The following is a 23,758-nucleotide window of genomic DNA, read 5'->3' as shown; positions in this document are numbered from 1 at the left end:
TTTAAAGGTTTCTATCAACCGGGAAACAGTTAAATAGTAACACAAGGTTGTATAATTACTTTCTGGTATTACCTGTTCAGGAAAGGTAAAGAAAACTTTGACACATGTCAGTTTTCTGAGATGTTTGCATTGCATCTGCTTATTGCTTATGATGCTTACTGTCTGCACTATTCCTACGGCTATAATTCACTCTTGCATTGAATTTATGTATATGAAAGTTTTGTGCTACGGAAAAGGCGCATTTGGATATGCGGATAGAAATAAGATTGCTTTGCAACTGAGGTGGTTTTGACTTAAGTTTCCATTTTTCAGGTAAATCTATGCGGCCCTATCTTAAAATCAATATGACACACAAACTGAAAGAATTATATACGAATGGTTTACAGATGATGGCTCATTTTCTGGTCCTTAAAGGTCCAATACTAAGGAAAGTGGACATTTTAATTTCTTTTAAAAAGCACAGAAACCATTTCATTTTATTGGAAAATGAAAGTTGGTATGTAGAAATTCGAAATAAATCGCAGTATATGTACAATTATTTTTCTATGAAGTATGAAGAAAGTTAAAAAGACCTGGGGGGTCATTCTGTCGATTCATTGAAATTTCAACATAATACACATACATTTCTTTGAGTTCCAAAGACCTTCTGTAAATTTTGACTTGCCAATCTTCATTATTTAGTGTCTTGCAGAAGTCTATGCACTGGCTATGAAAAAATTGCCAACTCACTTTCTCTTAGTAATGGACCTTTAAGTGTCTAAATGGTTCATAATTAAACCAAGAGTGTATACATAATTTGTATTCTCATTACAGTGAAACCTGCTGACTTCTGTAAAGGAAAGTCTGATGGTTTTTACAAGGATCCTGCAGACTGCGGTCATTTCTACCAATGTTCCTTTGAGGTGTCTTACCACGAACCATGTCCCTCCGGTACCTACTTCAGTACCGCACTCCAGGGCTGCGACTGGGCCGCAAACGTACATGACTGTCCATAGAAAGGAGACGTTTTACGAAATTGAAATGTTATCTTTTATTTGCAAGAGTGAATAAATAACGACATAAAATTCGTATCTCTTCCTTAACTATTCAAATCTGCTTCTTTAAATGGGGCATATTGGGTTTTAATGATACAACTGTTGTAAATAGCACTCACATAGCTAGCGTTGGAACACACACATCAAAGATGAAACAAGATTTGTTTGTACAACGCATATGCCAACCACATGATGGTCTGTTGGAAAGTGGGTATACACTTTAGTATGATGTGACATTGAATTTTAACCAAATGAACTCGAAAACATCGTGGAGCATAATGTCTATAGGAAACCTCGTAAGAAGATTGACAGGCAAATTACTCTTTAATTATTTGGCGATTTTTTTCCTGTCTAGAGGTCACTGTCACCTTGACCTTCAACCTACTTACCCCCCCCCCCCCCCCCCGCTACCCCACCCCGAAGTTTGATTTCAGGCCAAATCGTTCTTTAGGCAGTTAGTGAAAACCGTTTACAGTTTAGAGGTCACTGTTTGATTGTTATAGTCCCCTACTGTGTTGAAAACCAGTTACGGGGACTATAGGAATGCGCTTTTCCGTCCAAATGTACCTCATAATAAGACGATGTGTCATGCAAAAAACCCAGATCCCTAGCTCAAAGGTCAAGGTCACACTTGGCAGTCAAATGTAAACATGGCATAAAAAGTTTCTGTTTCGTGTCAGGTCCATAACTCTGTCATTCATTAAGGGATTTTAATATCACTCGGCACAAATGTTCCTCATGATGAGACAACCTGTCTTGCGCAAATTCTTGACCCCTGGCTCAAAGGTCAAGGTCAAAATTGAAGGTCAAATGACAACAGGGCTTTTTTCCTGTCCGGTCCATAACTTTGCCATCAATGAAGATATTTTAATATTACTTGGCACAAATGTTCCCCATGATGAGACGATGTGTCCTGCGCAAAACCCGGACCCCTGACTCAAAGGTCAAGGTCACACTTGGAGGTCAAATGTCAATATGTTGTTTTTCCTGTCCGGTCCAGAACTCTGTCATCCCTCAAGGGATTTTAATTTTACTTGGCATAAATGTTCCCCATGATGAGACGACGTGTCATGCAAAACACCCAGAACCCTAGCTTAAAGGTCAAGGTCACACTTGGAGATCAAAGGTCAATGGGATTTTTTCCTGTCCGGTCTATAACTCAACAATCCTTAAAGGGATTTTAATATTACAGGATTTAAATATCAGTTTGCACAAATATTTCCCTGGATGAGACAATGTGTTGTGCGCAAAACATGTGCCCTTAGCTGCAGCTGCATGGTCAAGGTCACACTTGGAAGCCAAAGGCCAAAAGGGCTTTTTCCCTGTTCAGTCTGTAACTCAACAATTCTTAAAGGGATTTTAATATTACTTGGCACAAATGTTCACCACCATAAGACGGAGTGTCATGCGCAAGAACCAGATTTCTAGGTCTAAGGTCAAGGTCACACTTAGAGGCCAAAGGTCAGATACAAGAATGACTTTGTCCGGAGCATTTCTTCTTCATGCATGGAGGCATTTTGATGTACTTGGCATTAATGTTCACTACCATGAGACGAATTGTTTTGCGCAAGAACCAGGTCCCTAGGTCTAAGGTCAAGGTCACACTTAGAGGTCAAAGGTCAAATTCAAGAATGACTTTGTCCGAAGCATTTCTTCTTCATGCATGGAGGGATTTTGATGTAACTTGGCACAAATGTTCAAAACCATGAGGCGTCCTTGTTTTTAGAATTACGTTCCTTCGTTTTACTATAAGTAGATTATATTGTAACTTATTTATTACTGGCCGTAGGGAAAAATCGAGACCAGTTTTCTGTGGTACAACATGCTTGTTACATCCATTTTTAGGTGTATTTTGACCTATCTCTACCTGGTTAAGAGTTTCTTGTGGACTTCTATAGATTTTTTCTGATTAATTCCCCTTTGTTGTTACTATAAATAACTTATATAACTGATATTTTTTTTGATAATCGGCCAAAAATGCCATATGAAAACAACTGTAGGTTTTTATATATACAAATTTTAATCCAAGTGTTTTGTGTTAGTACAATATTGTTTATACATTATTGTCAGATATCAGTTCATTATGTTATACTGCAGTAGAGAAAATTAGGTGCCTTCCAGTAGAGGACTTTGTATTGCATGCCAATACTTCATTCACTTGTTTACTTTTGACCTTCTGAGCCTCAAAATAATAAGATACATCTACTGATATGACATTCTTCCTATGAAGTTTTAACGACTATATGCCAAAGCGTTCTTAGTTGTCACATTCTTAAGATCACTGAGACAAAGGTTGACTGTTGTGAGACTAAGCATTCTGAAACAAAATGGTCTACTAACTAATGTGCAGCTTGCTTATCATTTTCTGGATTCTAAAGATAAATGTAAAATATCCTCCAAGAAATGTTCAGTATTTAAAAACGTGATCTAGATGATGTGGATAGAAATTTTGTTTTGATAAAGTTTAACACGAAATTTCGACCTTTGATTGAAATGCTTTCAGTACACGAACTTCTGTTAAGGTGGTATCACGTTTTGAATTTCTGATGAATGACAAAAAAAAAGAATATCCAGTTCTTGCCAAAATCGTTATATTATGATTCAACCAAATAGTTTCCTTTTCCCACCAGAAAGGAACAATTCTTATATCTTAATATCGATGTTTGGTACCTTTATTACAGACAATAAAATAAAACAATAGAAATTCTTACGTGACTTCAGTGAGCTCAACAAAGCAATTTCAAGCACAAATATTGATGTGGAATGTAAAGTAAGTTACACACTACAATGTCCTACCAAGATAATTACAAAAACAATGCATATGCAGAATGGAGAGATAAAAATAACTTCAACAAATCGTGAAAACTAATGACAATTTTTGACAGGTGTATGATGACTCATGGCCTAATAAAAAGGTTGCAGTTTTTTCTCCTTCTTGAAACGGCTCTTACTGTAATTTACAACTCATAAATTACAGTAAAGGAATATAGTGTTGCCTTTCTATCGTTTTGTCTATCCAAATCACGTAAGAATTTCTATTGTTTCAGTCATTTGTCCCTAACTAGAGCAACTCACAGTGTTGCAATTATACAAAACACATCCCTTATCTTCACATAAAAATTGAGGATTTATCTAATGAGCACATGTATTGGAAACACAATTTTAATACTAATTGTGTATTGCAATAATGCTAAAATATATCAGCCGTGACGTGTCCTTAAAAGGCAAATAGGTATGATCTCTGTGGGTGGTAAATTTCGTTAATTTAATAAACTACATTTTGTATAATTGACTGGCTTTACGATTGCAAAACCACTGGCACCAGACCAGAAAAAAGTCAATGTACATGATATACCCTACCCGTGAGTATACTGTAAGAACCCAATTTCAATCGCGCATTTCTCACCTAAAACGAGTAGTTCTGTAGACCTATGGGTACTATGCATATTGAACAAGCGGTATTTTATCTTCCATCGAGCACCATTCATATTGTTTCAATATTTCTTAGCGCATATTTTGTGCTTTCGTCAACGTTACAGAATAAAAGCTTGGATGAATTTCCCTAATGAACTTAAAGTGTGGACGACACGGCCGTGTACACATGTTAATCGAAATGTAAACAAACAAAAAAGAAGATTGTGAAATATTCATAGTTACATAAAAAAAGGCTCGGAATGATGAATGAAAGTCGTCTTAGAAATGCATCATAAATCATAAAGTGGTACATTTTTGTATTGTTTAGTTAATTCACATTGCACATTTATATGCATATACACATTCTGCCGTACATGTGTAGTTAAACGACGATTGACATCAGCCAGTGAGAATAATGTGGCCGCCTCGATCGAAAGTTCATAAGGGAAGTTCACCCAAAGTTGGTTTTTCGTAACGTTGCTGAAAACATAACTATGCGAGGCAATGCGACTGAAGCACGATGGAAGATAGATAACCACTTGTTTAATATGCATAGTACCAACTTACCGAACTGCGCATTTTGGGTGAGAAATGAACGATTGAAATGGGTCAGTATATTTTCCCGTGACCATGGTTCTTGTAGTACACCTAGAGGTTGGATACAAAATGTTCAATGTCATTTTGTTTCTTGTCTGGTGCCAGTGTGCAGAACAAAGCGTCGGATTTTAAAGGTCGTAGAAGCAGGAACCAAAGAATCAAAATGAAATTATTCTTAAATTTGATTTTCCTGGATTATATTTCTTAAGAATACTAGCTTGAAACTTCACAATAGTTATGGATACTAATACCTATACAGTGGGGTAATTCGAAAACAGTTTATGCCACTGTAACTCCGTTTTGCATGCCTTAAATAAAAAGGGAGTCATTTTCGTACGTCAATCCTAGACTCCTTCGTAACACATATCAGCATCCAAACTCACAAGATTATTATTGTTATTATGAGCTTTGTGTTTTCAAGTCAATTACTGACAAAATCCCATTATTGCGAATGAATAGATTGGATGCTATCATTCTTAAGTGGACCACAGAAATACTAATTATGCAACTATGTATTCGCCAGTCTCACAGCTGGGTCTGAGCTCATTATTCAACTCTGTTTCAAAATCACGTAGTACTCCAAAGAAAGATTTGAAATCATTATTTGATTGAAGCTAAACTAATATATCGCCCAAGGAGTTTTAGAGGGGAACTCGAGATTTGATCCATCTCTCTACATTGGATAAAAAGTTGAAAAACGATCTGCATTTTATTCAATATGAATTTGAATAAGGAGCTGATAATTGATGCCAGACACAGCTTTGCTTTTGTAATTAAATGTTGGGCACATAGGACACAACCATGACAGTAATGTCAAACTAGGATTTGCACTTAGATAGGAGGAAAATCCATGATATGGAGTTGTTAAACCCCACTGGGGTTGCTCTTATATTTGCATTCTTGCTTGTTTTGTCGGATACTCTTTGTTGATAGCTTTCCGTATGAGCATATTGTATGTTCAACATGCCTTTTGTGTAAGGGATTTATCTGATTAGAGAAATTCTAGAACATGTTTTGGATTAGGATTTACTATTTCCACATTAAAATGCACATTTATTTATCGTACTTACGTACTGGTGCCCTTCCAATGTGCCAACACACCAAATTCACAGTTTTTTTTTCTGGTATATTGGCGCTCTCGAACGTCTAACAAACCAGAACGAAATTGCAGTAATCAGCCGTGCTATACCAGTCAAGATGGCAAATTTGTGTTCATAGTCTGATGATCAATTTTTGTCCACGATCGCTTTATCGGTAGGTGTGAATTTATAAAGCGTTTCTGCAGCAGCCTTTTCCTGTCCATTGTCCTACGAGTTAAGACGTAATTAACTTTCCTATGCTTATGATTTATTGACAGCTCATTGTCCGTTTACTTCATATATAGGTTCTTTCTCTTGACGTACCACAACATTTAAAAGCGGAAGTCATTGGAAACAGACTTTAGACATATAACTTGTCCACAAAATATTAAAAACCTTCTCTTTGGAATCTGATTATTGTTTTAATTTATTTGTTAAAAAACTGCTTTCAATAAAAAACTACAGCATTCTTCTGCGGAAGAATCAATGTGAACTATCTTCAGTTTCCCACTACTGAGCACAACCGCCCCTATTATAGCGTCCACGTCAGTAGAGCATATCCCAATGAGAAACAAAAACGTATAGCCTCCATAAAATTGCACGTTCTTTACTTGTGCAGTGTTGCGCTGAGAAAACATGCAGTTTTCCGTTATTTTGCTTCCAAACCTTAGCACAATATCATAAGAGACATGTCGGTAGATCAACATCGGCGATATACAAGAGAGGTACTTAAAATCCCAGGTATTGCCACAGTAGGTTTATGCAACGTTCCCTGAATAATATATTTATTTACTTTAACCCAATTTTACTAAGAATATCTGGTACTTCGGTTAAAGAAGTGGTATCCAATCTCACTTACTACCTTTTTTATACTTAAGTAAGAAGAGCTATTCTTAATAAGCACATGCTCTGTCATTTGGCATCTATTTTCATCCGCACAAACTTTTTTCAAATCATGTTTGCGTGCATCTACAGGACAATAAAATGAAGGTAGCCATGTATTGTACACATTACGAAGTTCTCGAGCGGGCCTCACAAACATTTAAATTTCAAAGTGTTCAATTATAAGTTAAGCATCTCCTGTATTTTAGATTTCTATATGACACTGTTCTTAGGCATTTAAAACAGGCCAAGATGCGAAACTACAACCTTTCAATATTTTCATTACATAAGATATGGAGAAAGCCGGCTTTGAAGTGGCTTTTGCACACTGCTACTTAAGCACAATTGCTTTACTTTTTGTCGAGTAAGTATGAAAATGGATACTATAAATTGAGCAATGATATTATAAGATTCTCAGATTTCGAGTGTGTTTATTTCCGGCTCTATTTTTTCAACTAGCAGCTTTGAAGTTGGCGACAAACTTATTAATCATAAAGATATTATTTACATTCCATATCCTGTGACGATTATCTTTTGTTTGTTAAGTGTAATGTGTTTTAAATAGCAAACATGAAACCATAATTATACGTTTGTTCTTCTATAAATTATTACGAAATTTGAACTGATACTAGATGTAATGGAGATATTTGTTGATTAAATGTATTTTAAGATGTGAATTGTACCTAAACACCTAAACTCATATTTTAGTGAACCTTACTTTTAGGCAGTTCATATTTTAGACGAAAGGTTATTGAGTATTTTGCTATTAATTTCAGAATTATATTTAACTGTTTACCAAACTACCCCCAAAAACACCTTATCAAACAGCATATTAATAAATTTAGATAAAAAAAGTCATGCTTAAATGATATTTGATATTAGAAGAGGCATCAATGAAATGTGTTGCCATTAACTTTCGACAATTCTGAAAATTGGGGAGGACCGACCTCCTCATTCGAAGCCCTCTATACTTGGATAAAATAACACTACTACTACTAATAATTCATATAATAATAATAGCATACAACAAAGTATGTATGCATATTTTACCTCCATGCAGATGCAGTTTATCTTTAAAGCGTAAGCGTACATCTTGAAATCCAAAGACAAGAAGAAGAATGCCCAGCAATTAGGATAATTAATAAAAATGATGAACGGTATCCTGTTGCCCATGCTATGTTGATCTTGTTGAAACGAAACACAAGGTCAACAGATGGATCTGGTGTGTACTGGTACTTTTACAAATTACAAATCTATTGTATTCCTGTTGAATTGTACATGCATTCCGTGTAAAGTAGTTTTTTAACTTTTGTTTTTTATTCCAACACAATCTGCAGCAATTGCTATATAAACATATAGAGAAATCGCCTATACATGAATCTACGATAAAATATGGTTGGCTGTTACATTTCACCCACTATGATTGTGGCATAAGAGATTCTACTTCAGTTCCATTACATACAAATTATTTCAGGGCCAAACGGTTGAAAACAACATTTCAAAAACATAAAATAAAAAGTCATACTGACTTATGTGTAGGACCGTAAAACACGTTTCGATCTCTACGAGCGAATTCAGTTAGTTTAATTAAGATTCAGCGGTGACGTCATAAATGTATGACATAAAGTATGACGTCATAATGATGTGACGTCATATAAATTTAAGCTCAATTTGTTGATTCTCTTCATTATTAGTTTGCGAGCTGTTTAGATTACTAAACTGTAAATACTTCTCATATCTATACGTTCCATTTGCTATGCAACTCTTTCTAACCGTAGGGGGTAAATTGTAACAGCATATGACCCGAATGATGTATTACGCTGAAAATGTAGTACTGTAAAATGCGAATTATTTGCGTTGTTAGAATCGAAATAATAAATATGTTCCAATAATTTTATCAATAAATAAAACATGGGCAGTCGTTTGGATGCGAAAGATTAAATCACTCGTGCTACGCACTCGTGATTTAATTATTACGCATCCAAACTCCTGCCCATATTTTATTAACTGATAAAATATAGGAACAGATTTATTATTTCTTAATTAAAATGACAGTGTAACAACCGAAGAAGATATCGTATTAATGAAAAGACTGTACAACCGTTTCATATCCTATATTTTCAAGTACACGCAGATTATAAGTAGCTATATATCTGAAGAAGATATAGAGGAAATTACATGAGTGTCTTTTTATACTGAATTTATTAAACGAGTTGAATAAAACAATAAAAGGCTCTGCCTCGCATTTTATCAATTTTATTCAACGAGTTTCTTTTTTATAATATGTAAGCTTTTCCTGTTGAAACATCAACATTTCTTCATTCTTTACCTATATAGACCAAATAAATTCGGCCAACGTCTTCTGTAAATATACGACGTCAACGTCAAAGCTTTATTACACTAGTGTATTATCAAATTTATGTTATGGCTTTATTACACTCATACGACGCCAAACGTGTGATAAAACAAAAGTCCATTCAGTAACACGGACATAATGCGTGTTTTAATTACATAGAGCTAAAATAAATCACTTTGTCTTTAGCACAATAGAAATAAACATCAGACATTTGCGTTGCTTAACACAGCCGTCCTATCATAGCACTTATTCTGTGATTTATATGATCAAGTTACTATCTTCCGTCTGTCTCTGTTGCGCATTACTCAAAACGTATGATTTTTAAAAGTAAGAACATTAAACTGCGCTTGTACCAAGTCATGCTTAACGTCATCGAAAGGTTGTAGATCTGAGTCGGGGCTTCTGCAGGCGAACGGGTTAAGGTCACTGATCTCGAAACTCCTCATCTTTGCTTTCAATAGAGAATTATAGCGAGCTCGGAGAGCAGGCCCGAAGGGCCTGCTCGAGAATCGAGCTTTACGGTAACGCAAGTATACTTTCACACTTGGTGATGGATTTGAAAAGTTTCGTCGGAAGTTTTAAAAAAGCGCACCCTAGCGGACTGGTGCTCACAGGAAGTACTTCTTTCCGGAGTGAATACAGAACTTCATTCAATTGCTAAAAATTACTCAACAATAATGAAAAAAATGATTTCCAGTTGTTTGAAAAAAATATTGTTTTCATTTAAAAGATCAAGCATCGGCCAGAAAATGGAAAAAATGTCATAATAAGCCAAAAGAAACGGGAACGCGGTAATGACGTCACCGTGACACCGGCTTCCCATAAACTTTGCAACGTATGATATTCACTGTATAGGTATGGTGACACTAAATGTAGACTTTTTCAGTGAATAGGTTCTCCTGAGTTCTTGTGACTAGTGAATAGTTTCTTTGTGACAAATAAATGATGCATAATATTTTCAGATAAATCCGATTTCTTTGAGCTCGCTTTGAGGCTTTGCCTTATTTCATATTATTACTAAGTAAATAGTTACTCGAGAATCAGTCGGTGACTACAATAATGCTTGTAGTAGCGTCTAGCGTTTTCCCATACCAACTAACTAGGAATATGGTCTATTTTAGAATACATGAACTATCTTTCAGAAATAGTGTCCACTACATTGTAAGATTATTTGATATAATTTCAGCTAGATCAACAGTAATGATAAAATACCAAATTTGCTTAGGTATACTGCCAGCAGTACGAAAGAGCTGTCATTTTACCAAACCAAGGTCCCCTTTCTGTATACCAGAGGTAGCATTAACCTTGTATAAACCCGCAGGGCTTATTTGATGAGATTAATAATGTCAAATTTATCAAATTTTGGATAATTCCTAAATTCTGCATTTTAGGGACAACCATTTGTGATTGACATGCGAAAATATTCATTTTGAGATCAATATAATCACATGATTTAAACATGGATTATTCAAATACCTTAATCAAAATTTTGTTTAAATGCGGGATAAATTTCGACGTTTAGAGATAATTTTTATCTAGGCCCCAGTACTGTCAATCACTGATGCATTATATTTGTGTCCAGAGTAGAGAGATTCTAAAACCCATAGTTTGGCCGGACGGTAAAGGTATGTAAAATTTGATTTACATTTTTAACTAAAATTGATCCCATATTATCACAGTAAATATATTTGAGGATTTGTTATTCTATTTATTGCTAAAATATTTTAAAACAACAAAAATAACAACAAAAACAAAACAAAAACATTTGCTAAAGTTTAGGGCTGGGACGATTTCAAAATTTTGAAACCGGTTAATCGTTTGTATGAAATCGAACCGAACCGGTTAATCTACCACCATATTGAAAATGCTGTTTTCCTTCCTTAAGACCATATCAAGGTACCTCCGGCAGCTGACTTCATTAGGAACTTGTGAACATTTATCGTTTGGAAGCAGTGTGATAATTAATAAGTCATATTTTGGTGTATTTTTTTAAAAAAAATAAATCAACTACAGGCAAATCAGGGACAGTCACTGTTGATTATGTTGAAGTGTGTTCAGTGGAAACAAGGCTGCTGCAGGTCTATGTTGAAATGTGAAATAATATACATTTTACCGGGATTGCAGGATGTTTATTGATTGAAAGCGATTAGAGGTTTTGCAAAATTGAAACCGGTTTCACCAAGTAATCGAATCGAATCAGATTAACCGAGTAATCATCCCACTCCTACTAAATTTGGCAAAGCCGTGCGCGTGATCTTCTACGTGCGATTCACCTTCCCGGTTAATGATATTGCATTCATTTTATTTTGGTAAGGCCATATACTGTAAAGGCTTAACTATTGAATAATTGCAGAATGTTCGTACACATATTATATAGTTATCTTTGAACAGTACTTATAATGCCAAATACCCACATACGACCACTTTAAAAGAGCACAAAATTAATATGTGCTCTCTGCAAATTCGTACAGGGCAATATCGTAATTACATGCATTATAGAACCGTTTAAAGAAACGAAAGCAGAACTGTGTTTAAATCCTCTAAAGTAATTAAATATATACGCTGCTAATAGTATATATATACATTTGTATTGCTTTACAGTGGTAATGCTTTTTAAAAAATATATTGTTTTATGAATGGCTTGTCCGCTCTCCTCTGTTTCAGCAGAGTTCGCACCCGCTAGACCCTCTTCTCTGTTTCACACGGTCAATGCTGCACATTATGTTTAAAATGAAAGATGTGTACAAGATCTGAAGTTTTTCAGTTTTGTCATAGATAAAAAAAACTACCAGTTTTCAAATCTCTTTAGGTCACAACTATTCAATGTCCTCATAATGCTGAAATACCTAAAACATCAATGTTTATTTGATAGATATACTTAAACATAGAGTATATAAAGCGCTACTCAAAAGCGGGATTCGTTATAAAAGAAAAAGAAAGAAATATTCTCTATCTACACATAACAACTACATTTTTTTTCACTTGATCCAGGCATTTTTACAGAGAAATCTCGTGTATAAACAAGACAGTTCAAGTGCTGTTAAAACATGTCTTTTATTTTTTAAAATACTGTGCCTGGACCGATCGCGAATATTAATTCTTGTGCAAATGAGTGTCTTGTATCTCCATTACACACCCACTCCCTCCTGTTTATTCTCTTCCGAATTAGGCGTTAGAAATAGTCTGGCAACCGAGTTTTCGTCGACAACAATGTATATATTTAGTCGCACGTAGCTTGTGCAATTTTTCAGTGTTATGAAAAATTAATTTTCAATTAGTTAACGAGAAACAGGACTGGATCTAACAATTACAAATATACAGCGAATGAAACGAATTGAGACATAACTTGAGAAGCGTGTAAATGTGACATTGGACCTTTATCAATTTGAATTAGAAAATTATTCCTCTGTGACTTGTACTATAAAGGAAATTTTGCACTTTGCTGTATTTCAGATGGTCCGATTATCACTGTTCCTGGTAGCCGTTTTAGCATTCGGTGCCGCTACAGGTATGTACTGTTAACGTATTTAATGGTTTATTATTTAAAATCAAAGATAGCATGTAGTTTACATTTCATTTTAACCCTTTGGCCAAGATATCATAACAATATTTACGATAAACCACACTGGTTATAAATGTCTTGGACAAATATAACTGGCATGAAACGCGGGCTGAACAATACACTGTATCAATAGAGTTTTGTGAAGTTAGCCAGAAATACTTGAGCCGTGCCATGGGAAAACCAACATAGTGGCTTTGCGACCAGTATGGATCCAGACCAGCCTGCGCATCCGCGCAGTCTGGTCAGGATCCATGCTGTTCGCTAACGGTTTCTCTAATTGCAGTAGGCTTTAAAAACGAACAGCATGGATCCTGACCAGACTGCGCGGATGCGCAGGCTGGTCTGGATCCATGTTGGTCGCAAACCCACTATGTTGGTTTTCCCATGGCACGGCTCACTTACTGGTGAACTAGTGCAAGACGAAGCCTGAATAAAATAAGACCCATCTGGTGTTCTTACACTAAATCATATGTTCCCCTAACTGCCTCGTAGCTCAAATTTAGACAAATTACTTAATCCCGTATCATCTCTGAGTGTGGCCATGACGTTAGAATAAACTCGGTCATTATTTTCCGGAATGTAAGACAATAAGTTTGAGAAAACATGAAATTCTACTTGTAGGAACTTTGATCACACTGTACAATCTTGACCTTTAATCGGCATGGCTGAAATGTTTGCTCTGTATATCTTGCGAAGTGCTAGAGTAGTATTGTCCAATAATTTTGATAATTAAGTCAGTACCAATGTATGTTCCTGGAATACATCTTGGAAATAGATAGAGTAACCAAAACTAAGTAATAAAATTGACAATAAAATTGATGATGAAGTACATAATACAGGTAAGTTAATATACTAATTTAATCAATGTAATTATTTTAAGTAAGGTAAGCGGAAAATTAAAATATTACATTTATCAGATTTATATAGCGCCCTTTTCACGATAAACACGTTCAAAGGCAAAGACAGCCACCCAGGGCGCCAAATTCATCCTCTACTAGTACAGAAACAGAGCCAGAGGGATAGAGCGACAGAAAGCGCAATGAAACAAGAGTACTTTAATGGCTAGACGTATGCAAAGCTTAAATGCCTGTTACATGTCTTCAAAAATCGTGTGATGTTAATCCTTGAAGTAATACCATTCCTCCCCTTTATGATTATTATATTTAAGGATCTTGTTTCAATGACCAAGTGATAAATAAATTGTACTCAGTTTACACACAGTGAATGGGAGTGTAATTAATAGCTCATACCTTTATGATATAACATGTAACAGTCTATTTCATGACATTAAATAAAGACAAAAGCTGTAATTCGTAGTCGCACAAAGCACCCGAAAATACACCAACGTAGAGTCCACGCACAAGTAAATGTATAGGATACATAATTATACTAATTCAAACCAGAGTTTGGTACATGCTTGCCGAGAGTTGCATTTTTATACTAATTTTCATTTGTTTAATTATTAATCAAAATCTAACGATTAAACTACACTTTCCCAACTTACATAAAATTTGCAGAAATTTATACCTCAAAGTAAAAAAAGAACTTTTGTTGATTCTTTTCATACAGAATTAAGAATTTATACAGCAGGGGCCGATGAATTAAATATATTTTAATATGGAATATCATTTGAACGAAGCAACAAAGAAGATAATGACTTAAAGAAACAAATGCAATGGATCGAAGATTTCTCTATTAAATGATTTTAGCTTCCTTGAGGAGGGTATGCTACTACACGAACTGGGCGCAGTACAGGAACGGTGCTGGCAAGTTCTTCCCGGAGAATGTGGACCCGAGTTTATGCACGCACATTACCTACGCCTTCGCCAAGATGGTAGGTAATCACTTGGCAGCGTTTGAATGGAATGACGAGTCTACATCGTGGATGAAAGGAATGTAAGTATCGCAGCTCTGGTATGGAATGTACGTATCGCAGCTCTGATATTGCGGCAACTGTAACCTCGGCATTCAAGTAGAAAGTTGTGAATAACTGGTCACTATACGAGGTTATATTTTGGCAGGAGGTTTCTTAAAATAACATGTTATCTGAACAGAACAATGAGACCATTTTTATCACCAAAAGCATTTTGGGAATGTTTACATAGATATATAACGAATACTTTTAATAAAACCGGTTACATGCATCCTTGTTGATTCAAATACTTTAATATTTTGTAACAGAGAAAAATGAGACTATTAAACAATGCAAAGAGACTGAATTGGAGTTGAAAAAAATGGCCTGACATTAGTCACTAATTCTATGATACATTTCAACATTACGCTTTCCTTAAAACCCAGTGGATTTCTATTAGCTGCTGATGTGCGGATCATCGCTGACATTTTAAAATAATTAGGGTTATTACACAGAAATAACCAGGTTAATTTTAGCGACGGATATTCGTCTTGATTAGATATTAATCGTACAGAAGTTAGATAAATAAATAAGTACATAAATAAATGAAATATATTTTACTTTAAGAATAACACTCCAGCTTTAGCGAATACGGTGGAAACTGCCGATGATTACCGAATGTGTCGTCATTAATAATGACGTCATAATCACCCTCTTTCCACGAGGAAGCCAATGCCTGACAAGCAAATTAATGGTGTTTGCCAACTGTTGTTGATTCCCTTGACAGTGTATATCCCCTAAGCAAACACAGACACTGTGGCGCACATGTTTTAACTGCTGTTTTTTTACATGCTTATGAACAACACTAGCTTAATGTAAATACAACCTTTGAAGTTTCTGACCTCAAAGCTGCTTTTAATTACAATAAACATTTGAAATTTTGTGAAATGAGTCTTGGTTTCGATAATAAATCAGCGCCTTTTTGATGGCGATATTCAAACTGTGCTAATGAAGATCAATGTTAATAACCTATAATAAAATTGCAAGTCATTTTGAATAAGATAACAAGCAGATAGCCTTAAGACCTAGTTCTAGATTTTCCTTACTATGACGTTTATTTTACAATATTTAAAAACTGTTTTATTACCAGTTTAGAAAAAAAGCGACATGTATCATATCATTCCATTTGCTGTCCTTGGTTTTTGAATAAAATGGAAAAAAGAAAACGGAAATTTATTTTAAGGCTTGCATAAATTAATTAGACACGTTTTATTATGATCATTATCATAAGAAGTAAAATATGAAATAGTGAAACTATTATTTCTGACAGACGGGTTAAGGTTTATGTCCATAGAGGATATCTAATGTCAAGAAGCTGTTAAAATATGCATTGACATGTTGACATGTATCTCACTTTCGTATTTAATATAAACTAGTTTTTGAGGTCAAGAAGTGAACGGAGCAAACGCCTGACAAATAATCAGACATGTGTTTTGATGATACAGATGTTATCATTTGCCCGGCTAATTGGAATTTCTTTATACATACATGTACAACGTTTATGTGAAAGCACTGCCTCTGAAGTGATCATTATAAAGTGATTGTTACAATATACATGACTGCAGATACACAGAATGAAAACTACAAGTATAAATGTTGAGTTCTGCTCAACCCGGGGCTAGAGGGCGTGGACGGTAGCTTGCATCCCCACTACTGGTCCGAGAGCTCACGGACTTTTATTGCAACAATTGAGGCCAAAAGAAGTTTATACATTTTTGGAAACAATATTTTATATCCTGCATGAAAACCTATTTCTTAAGTGTCAAAGCCGTGCCTATCTATATTTTGTTCACTTATGTTTGAGATAGGGGAGGTAAAACTCAGTTGTAAAAATATTAGGGGGTAGGGTAAAGTTTACGTCTACCAGTTTTTGATCCCCAACTGTATGAGCAAGGAAGCTATTTATGTGATTTTTCACACCAATTTGACCTTTGACCCTTGATATTAGCTTTACTCTTGGCATTTTAGGGTTACATCTGCACTGCTGACTTTGCCTGACATACAAACATTCAAACGAATTAACTTCAGTGACTAATAATGTGAAAACATATTGAACAGATAAGAAAAAGATAAGGTAATGATTTTCACATTTTTGCATAAAAATAAACTTTGACCTTCAATTATCAGGATTGACCTTGACTTTTTGCAATAAAATTTGCATTTCTGATTTCGGCTGATATACACACATTACGTAAATAAAGATGAGTGACTTATGATAACAAACTATTTTTTTAAGAATAAATATAAATTTCAAACATGCCATTTTTTTGTGATTTTTACATGAATCTGACCTTTGACCTTGAATATCCAGTTTGCCCTTCAGTTCTTTTTGATGAATTTCTTATTGATGTTATTGTTGGACATATATACATATACTGACAATCAGATAGTTACTGTAATTAATCAGTGAAAAAACTGGTAGACGTAAACTTTACCCTACCCCCTAATATTTTTACAATTGAGTTTTACCTCCCCTATCACAAACATAAGTGAACATATTATAGATAGGCACGGCTTTAGCATCTAAGAAATGGGTTTTCATGCAGGATATGACACATTGTTTCCAAAAATGTATAAACTTCTTTTGGCCTCAATTGTTGCAATAAAAGTCCGTGAGCTCTCGGACCATACAGTCCTTGAACAGGCTCAATCAAACCGAGCCTGCAACATATTCGTTTATGTCGTGTCGGACGACCTGTTGTTTTCCACTTTTTTTTTATTTTAGTGGTTCCAAATACTTCCCATATAGTATGAATGTACCATATATGCCATAACATGTATGTCGAAGCGCTCCTTTTTTCTAGGTCAAATAGTACTAAATAGGTAATCAAGCAGCACTTCAGGGATAGTCGGATAATGGCGGAAAGAAACAATCCTCAATTTTTTTCCAGTTAAAGTGGCATTTTCATGTTTTATGTAAGCCATTACCTGTTTTTATTCCATTGTGGACCTATACTTGACATTTTGGTAGCATTTTCAAGGAGATATTTGCATTTATAGAAATGTAAACAAACCTTATTATTCATGTGTTCATACCCACATTTTAGCTGTCATTTTCGAAGATATTCCATAGTGTTGACATGTCAGACAAAACATTTCTCTTAGAAGATACATGACCCCTATTTTGCTTGGTGTTTTGGTGGTTTATAAGTCACTTAAGAACATAAGGCTAGCAATTCTTTTTTAAAATAGGCTTGGCTATGTGTTACAGCTCTCAGAAGATTGTTAATTTTATATAGAGCATATAGCAAATTTATTTACTACTACACAGCCTCTAGCTTGACTATTTTGAAAATACCCTTTCGACGGCGTTGACACAGTCGTCACAAAAGTTTTGCATGTAAGCAGGTTTCTCAACAACTGCAAAGCCAAATGTTTTAAAACTTTACACAAATCTTCGGCGTCATTAGATAATCTCAAAGGACAAGGTACACAACTCTAGCTTATATTTTGTCAGAATTATGCCCCTTTGTAACTTTTTTATTAAAGTTTTGCATGTAAGCAAGTTTCTCAACAACTACTAAGCCAAATCCTTTAAAATATCTCACATATCTTTGGCATCTTGACCTCTCAGGGCAAGTTACATAACTCTAGCTTTTATTTTGTAAAATTTATGACCCTTTTCATTTTAGATATTTTGTGGCAGTTTTGCATGTAATATAAGCTTGTTTATCAGAAATAACTTGACCAATTTTTCAAAACTTTTACTCAAGCTTTTGTATGTAATTTTGTATTAGATAGAAGGGCTTCAAATAGTCGATCCGCTGTCATTAGACAGCTCTTGTTACAGATATATTAAATTTTGTTTGTTTTTCAAATAATAAAGGTACGAGAGATTCCATGAAATCAAGAAATCAAACCCATCAGTAAAATTACTGCTTGCCGTCGGAGGATGGAACATGGGTTCGTCTCCATTCACACATATGGCCGCTACCGACGCAAGCCGCCGGGAATTTGCAACTACAACAGTGACTTTCTTGAGGAAACATAAATTCGATGGACTCGATATGGATTGGGAATACCCAGCGAACAGGGGCAGTCCACCCGAGGACAAACACAGATTCACACTTGTTTTACAGGTACGCTGAAAAGAAAGATGAATAGTTTACAAATTTAATTAGAAGATAGGATAAATATAATTATTACATTTTTATTTGATAACTCCTTTAAGTTTCAATGGAACCTGAAACGTCAATATTTTTCCATATTGACGTTCAAATTTCATATCGGGTGTGTGACGTCATTTGTTACGTCAGTTTCGTGTATGTCGTCTTGTTTAAAAGTTCTATGACGAAGATATTTTCAATTTCACCAAGGCTTAATAACAAATTTGTATCATTTATATAATAATTTTAGGTGTAGATGCGTATGTAATAAAACGATTTTTAGATTTGCATCAAGAAGTATGCACTCGTTCTTTCGCGGAATAATATTGCGCTCTTAAAGTCGCGCAATATTTCCGCTGCAGAACTCATGCATAGTTCTTGATACAAATCTAATAACCTATAATTAGCCGACTCGTCTCGTTTTCCAATACAACACTCACGCACAGACGCATGCATATACGCACAAACACACACGCATTTACTCCTATCATGGAAAAAAGGAAAAATACAAAGTGATAACGTAGTCATGGAAATTACATTAGCTTAAAGTATAAGAATCATTTTTTTACTCTTAATTTTCTTTTTGTCTATTTAAGATTTTAGTAATATTTTCTTCTCTAGATATAATAACTTGATATTACAATAACATATTTTCTCCATAAGTTTTAGACTGTCATAACATTTAAAATGTTAAAATTTACACACTCTGATAATAATATATATAGGCTTTACACGACGAGTTTGCGAAGGAGAGTGTCCCTGCCGGGCTGGAACGACTTATGATAACTGCCGCCGTCGCCGCCGGAAAAGAAAAAATTGACACTGCGTATGAAATTCCAGAAATTTCAAGGTATAGTCGCCGACTAAAAGCTAGTTTTTCAAAGTTACATATCTATATCATACAAAACCAAATGCACTGTACAAGGGGCTGTCGGAAAGTATTTCCACGTGCAGCCCCTGGTATTATGAATTCGACACATGGTTAGTTACATTTTCAATGAATTATCATTGTTGTTTACTTTTTATTTTTAAATACCTTTACACGATTTTAATGACATTTTCTTGTGAGCACATTTAAACATACCTATGACATTGTAAATCCTTGTTTTCAACTAAGCTATACCATTCACATAAATGAGACATATTAATATTTATTGAATAACTTGCCGGTCAATGTAGCGAACTTTATTATATACCTATATAAATTCTGTAAAGAAATTGGCTTGTATTTCACAATTAAATATGAGCATGCAGAAAAAAATTCCGTACGGTACCTTTTAAATTCCGTATTTTACCTTTCGTATTTTATGCTACCGGACTACTTTCATTAATATGCATGACCTGACAAGGATCTATAAATAGTGCACATAAAAACTTTACTTAGTTCCATTTTAATATCGATAAACATTGAAGATTTCGTTCAATAACAAACAACAAACACAAAGGTAGAAATATCTAATAAAAGGGTCATTATAATAGTAGCTAGATCTAGGATTTTGTATTCAGATTTCGTGGATTTTGCTTGCGCTCCTCGTGAGATCCGATCTGGCAAAAATCCACTCGATCCGAGTACAGCATCTCAGATCGAACTACTGTTATAATAACCCTATTATATTAGGCTTCACCAAATTAAAAAGTTGTTCTTCGGATTTACCGCTCGTATATTTTGAGAAACACACACTCCCTCCCCCATCCCTCACTCCGTTTGTTTTCACACATGCACCATTGAACAAAAAAAAATCAGGTCAGTAGTTGTTTGTTTGCTGCTTTTTTATGGAAGTAACAGTGTACCCATGATTATAGTCCCGGTTCAAAAATGTTCTAAATTGTACTTTAATTACAATAAAGCATATGACGTACACATATCGTCTGTAATGTATCATGACTACGTAATGTTGTTTCCCGTTATGGAGTTACTCCAATTTCTTAGAATGATTTACCAAACTGAGTTGTTGCAAACTCGGATTTATATCATTGAAACATGAGCTGAATAAACTTATTAATTAATTTGATAATCTCAGTCTTCACTTTTGGTACGGGTAAATACGTTTAATGAGTGACACAAAGTCCTCTGTTTGTGTTTTGTCTGTTCAATCATCAACGTTTTTATACAAGAAAGGGTGGGGTAAGATATGGATCTTCATATTTTCAAATCCCTCCTAAGAACAATATGCATTTATGATTTCTTTTCAGACCTAATCTGGGCCTTTGTTTCAACAGGTTTAATCAATGGATAAAGTATTACTTTATAAAATCTGCTAGCCTTCAAAGTCATTTAAATAGAAAAGTCCTCATTATTGTTTAAGGGTATGCATTTTTTTTGTGTCATATAGATCTACTTCATAATAATATTTTCAAACACAGAAATTATTTGATCATAATATAGGCCAGTGTTGTTAACTTTTTCCACTCGCTCTTTGTGCACCTGTGGGACAAAACATACCTTTACCAAATTTTACCGATGCTTTCTCACTTCACCTTTAATTATTGTTAATAAAAAGGTTGTTTTTTTATATTAAGGCTTTCTTTAAATAAACGATATCCAAAACAAGAAAAATGTATTTTTTTGCTCTTCGCTCTTTCCTGTTTTACCTCAAAAGCAGTAACAAATATTTTAATAAAATGTGTAAAAAGATCCTTTGGAAAACAAAATTCACTCCCCGTCTCAAGGTTTCAAGAAAAATTCTGATGACCAACTTTTCATTTGGTCTGGCCCTATAGTGAAAATGTGAAGCAGAAAAAAAGCAAAATAAATATCAGTTACCAGTGTTGGGAAGATCTAAATCAGTTAACGGCCTTTTTATCTCAGGTTACTTGATTTCATCAATTTGATGACCTACGACTTGCACGGCTCCTGGGAGGATCATACCGGCCATAATTCACCACTGTATTCTAGAAGCAGCGAGACTGGTAACGAAACTTACTTGAACGTGGTAAGCTAATTTTTGAACCAGTCAAATAATGCTCTTTTCTTACCAATGCATATGATGAACGTTGTGTTTTTACTCATTCAACAAATTAAGGTTTCGATGGAGGCCTTGAGAAACAAAAATCAAACAACACCAAATCATAAAAAGAAAGAGTTGTTTGACATGAAAATTGAACAGCATGTAAAACATGTATATTACTTTACGAAACAAGTGTCAGTATACTGATATAATCATTGAATTCCGGAAAAGGGCTGCCTAAAGGGGCTCCACTTTCGGACAGTTAAACGCCTTTAAAAACTCACCATTTTCAAAGAACTGTTACACATGTTCGTTTTGATGCATTTGCAATAGCGTGCGAGTGGTGAAATTTCGCATAACAAGGTGGAACACAGTTTTCAGCAATTGTTTATCTTTATTTCTTTACAAATGGCATTCATTTTCAAAGGGAGACAACTGTTCCCGATTATTTTAAGTACAAATGGCATTCATTTTCAAAGGGAAACAACTTTTATGATTATTTTAAGTAATCTTTGAAAAAACGTTGTCTCCCTTTGAAAATGAATGCCATTTGTAAAGAAAAAAAGATAAACAATTGCTGAAAACTATGTTCCACCTTGTTACGTGAAATTTCACCACTTGCACGCTATTACAAATGCATCAAAACGAACATGTGTAACAGTTCTTTGAAAATGGTGAGTTTTTAAACGCGTTTAACTGTCCGGAAGTGGAGCCCCTTTAGGCAGCCCTTTTCCGGAATTCAATGTTTATATCAGTATACTGACACTTGTTTCGTAAAGTAATATACATGTTTTACATGCTGTTCAATTTTCATGTCAAACAACTCTTTTTTTTATGATTTAGTGTTGTTTGATTTTTGTTTCTCAAGGCCTCCATCGAAACCTTAAAAACATATATATCTTGTTATCGTAACATCAGTGCGTACATGTTTAATCACATAACAGTTAAAAGATTGATAATAGAGGATGTATGATATATAGAGAATATAAAGTCAAATTGAGAAAATGTTTCCAGGACTGGGCAGCACAGTACTGGGTACAGAAAGGTGCCCCAAGGGATATGTTAAACATAGGTCTTGGTTTGTACGGGAGAACGTTCCAATTACCTTGGAGTCACACTAACGATGACATTGGTTGTCCTGCCAAAGGCGCTGGGGCTGCTGGCTTATATACAAGGGAAGCAGGATTCATGGCCTACTACGAGGTAAGTATATATTATCACCTTTTCACCCTTTCTTCCTGGTGTGAATGTAAGAGAGGTTGCAAAACGGAGATTGCCACTTATTCTCTCGTCCATCTAGAAATACAGACGGCTCACGGCACCTAATTAGTGAATTCGATATGAGTCAAGTGAACGAATAGTATGAAAATATATACAAATGTATTTGATGCGACCTATTCTTTTTTCGTAAACTGTGTATGTTATAATTCTTATAGAATGATTGCCATTGACAGGTTTTTATTATTAGTGAGAAAAATGTATTTCTTATTATTTTTCTTTTAGATTTGTGAAAAACTTAAAAAAGGGGCTACTAAAAAGTATGAGCCAGAACAGAAAGTGCCATACATGGTGCAAAGTGACCTTTGGGTTGGATACGACGATCCCGACAGTTTGCGGCTAAAGGTATTTAGTTGAATGGTTGCATCATAACTCAGTGTTGTTACTTTACCTGGTCTTGTATCTGTAACTTTTTCAATATTCACCTGCTTACGTCCGTGTTTGGATATGAAGAGTATTGCACTTTATGGAAAAACTCTGTTCAATCGAGTCTGCTATAGTAGTCTTTGATTGCATTCTATGCATCCATAGGATCTTCTTATAGATTCATATTTCATCAAATAAATTAAAATTATTGGACAATATGAACA

At 34.8% G+C, this 23,758-nt stretch overlaps 1 protein-coding gene across 1 annotated transcript in view; it reads left to right on the top strand.

The window, feature by feature from the left end:
- The window catches only part of LOC123562291 (probable chitinase 10), a 112,779-nt gene that overhangs the window by 31,100 nt on the left and 57,921 nt on the right, over window positions 1-23,758 (top strand). The window contains exons 14-21 of the mRNA XM_053526582.1: window positions 814-992; window positions 12,816-12,870; window positions 14,634-14,820; window positions 18,663-18,915; window positions 19,668-19,792; window positions 21,752-21,875; window positions 22,905-23,093; window positions 23,394-23,513. Coding sequence (XP_053382557.1) covers window positions 814-992; window positions 12,816-12,870; window positions 14,634-14,820; window positions 18,663-18,915; window positions 19,668-19,792; window positions 21,752-21,875; window positions 22,905-23,093; window positions 23,394-23,513 — 1,232 coding nt within the window. The remainder of the gene's footprint in view (window positions 1-813; window positions 993-12,815; window positions 12,871-14,633; window positions 14,821-18,662; window positions 18,916-19,667; window positions 19,793-21,751; window positions 21,876-22,904; window positions 23,094-23,393; window positions 23,514-23,758) is intronic.

This window comes from Mercenaria mercenaria, chromosome 2 (assembly GCF_021730395.1).
Source record: "Mercenaria mercenaria strain notata chromosome 2, MADL_Memer_1, whole genome shotgun sequence".
Lineage (NCBI taxonomy): Eukaryota > Metazoa > Mollusca > Bivalvia > Venerida > Veneridae > Mercenaria > Mercenaria mercenaria.
This window is presented reverse-complemented; position numbering and strand designations above follow the sequence as displayed.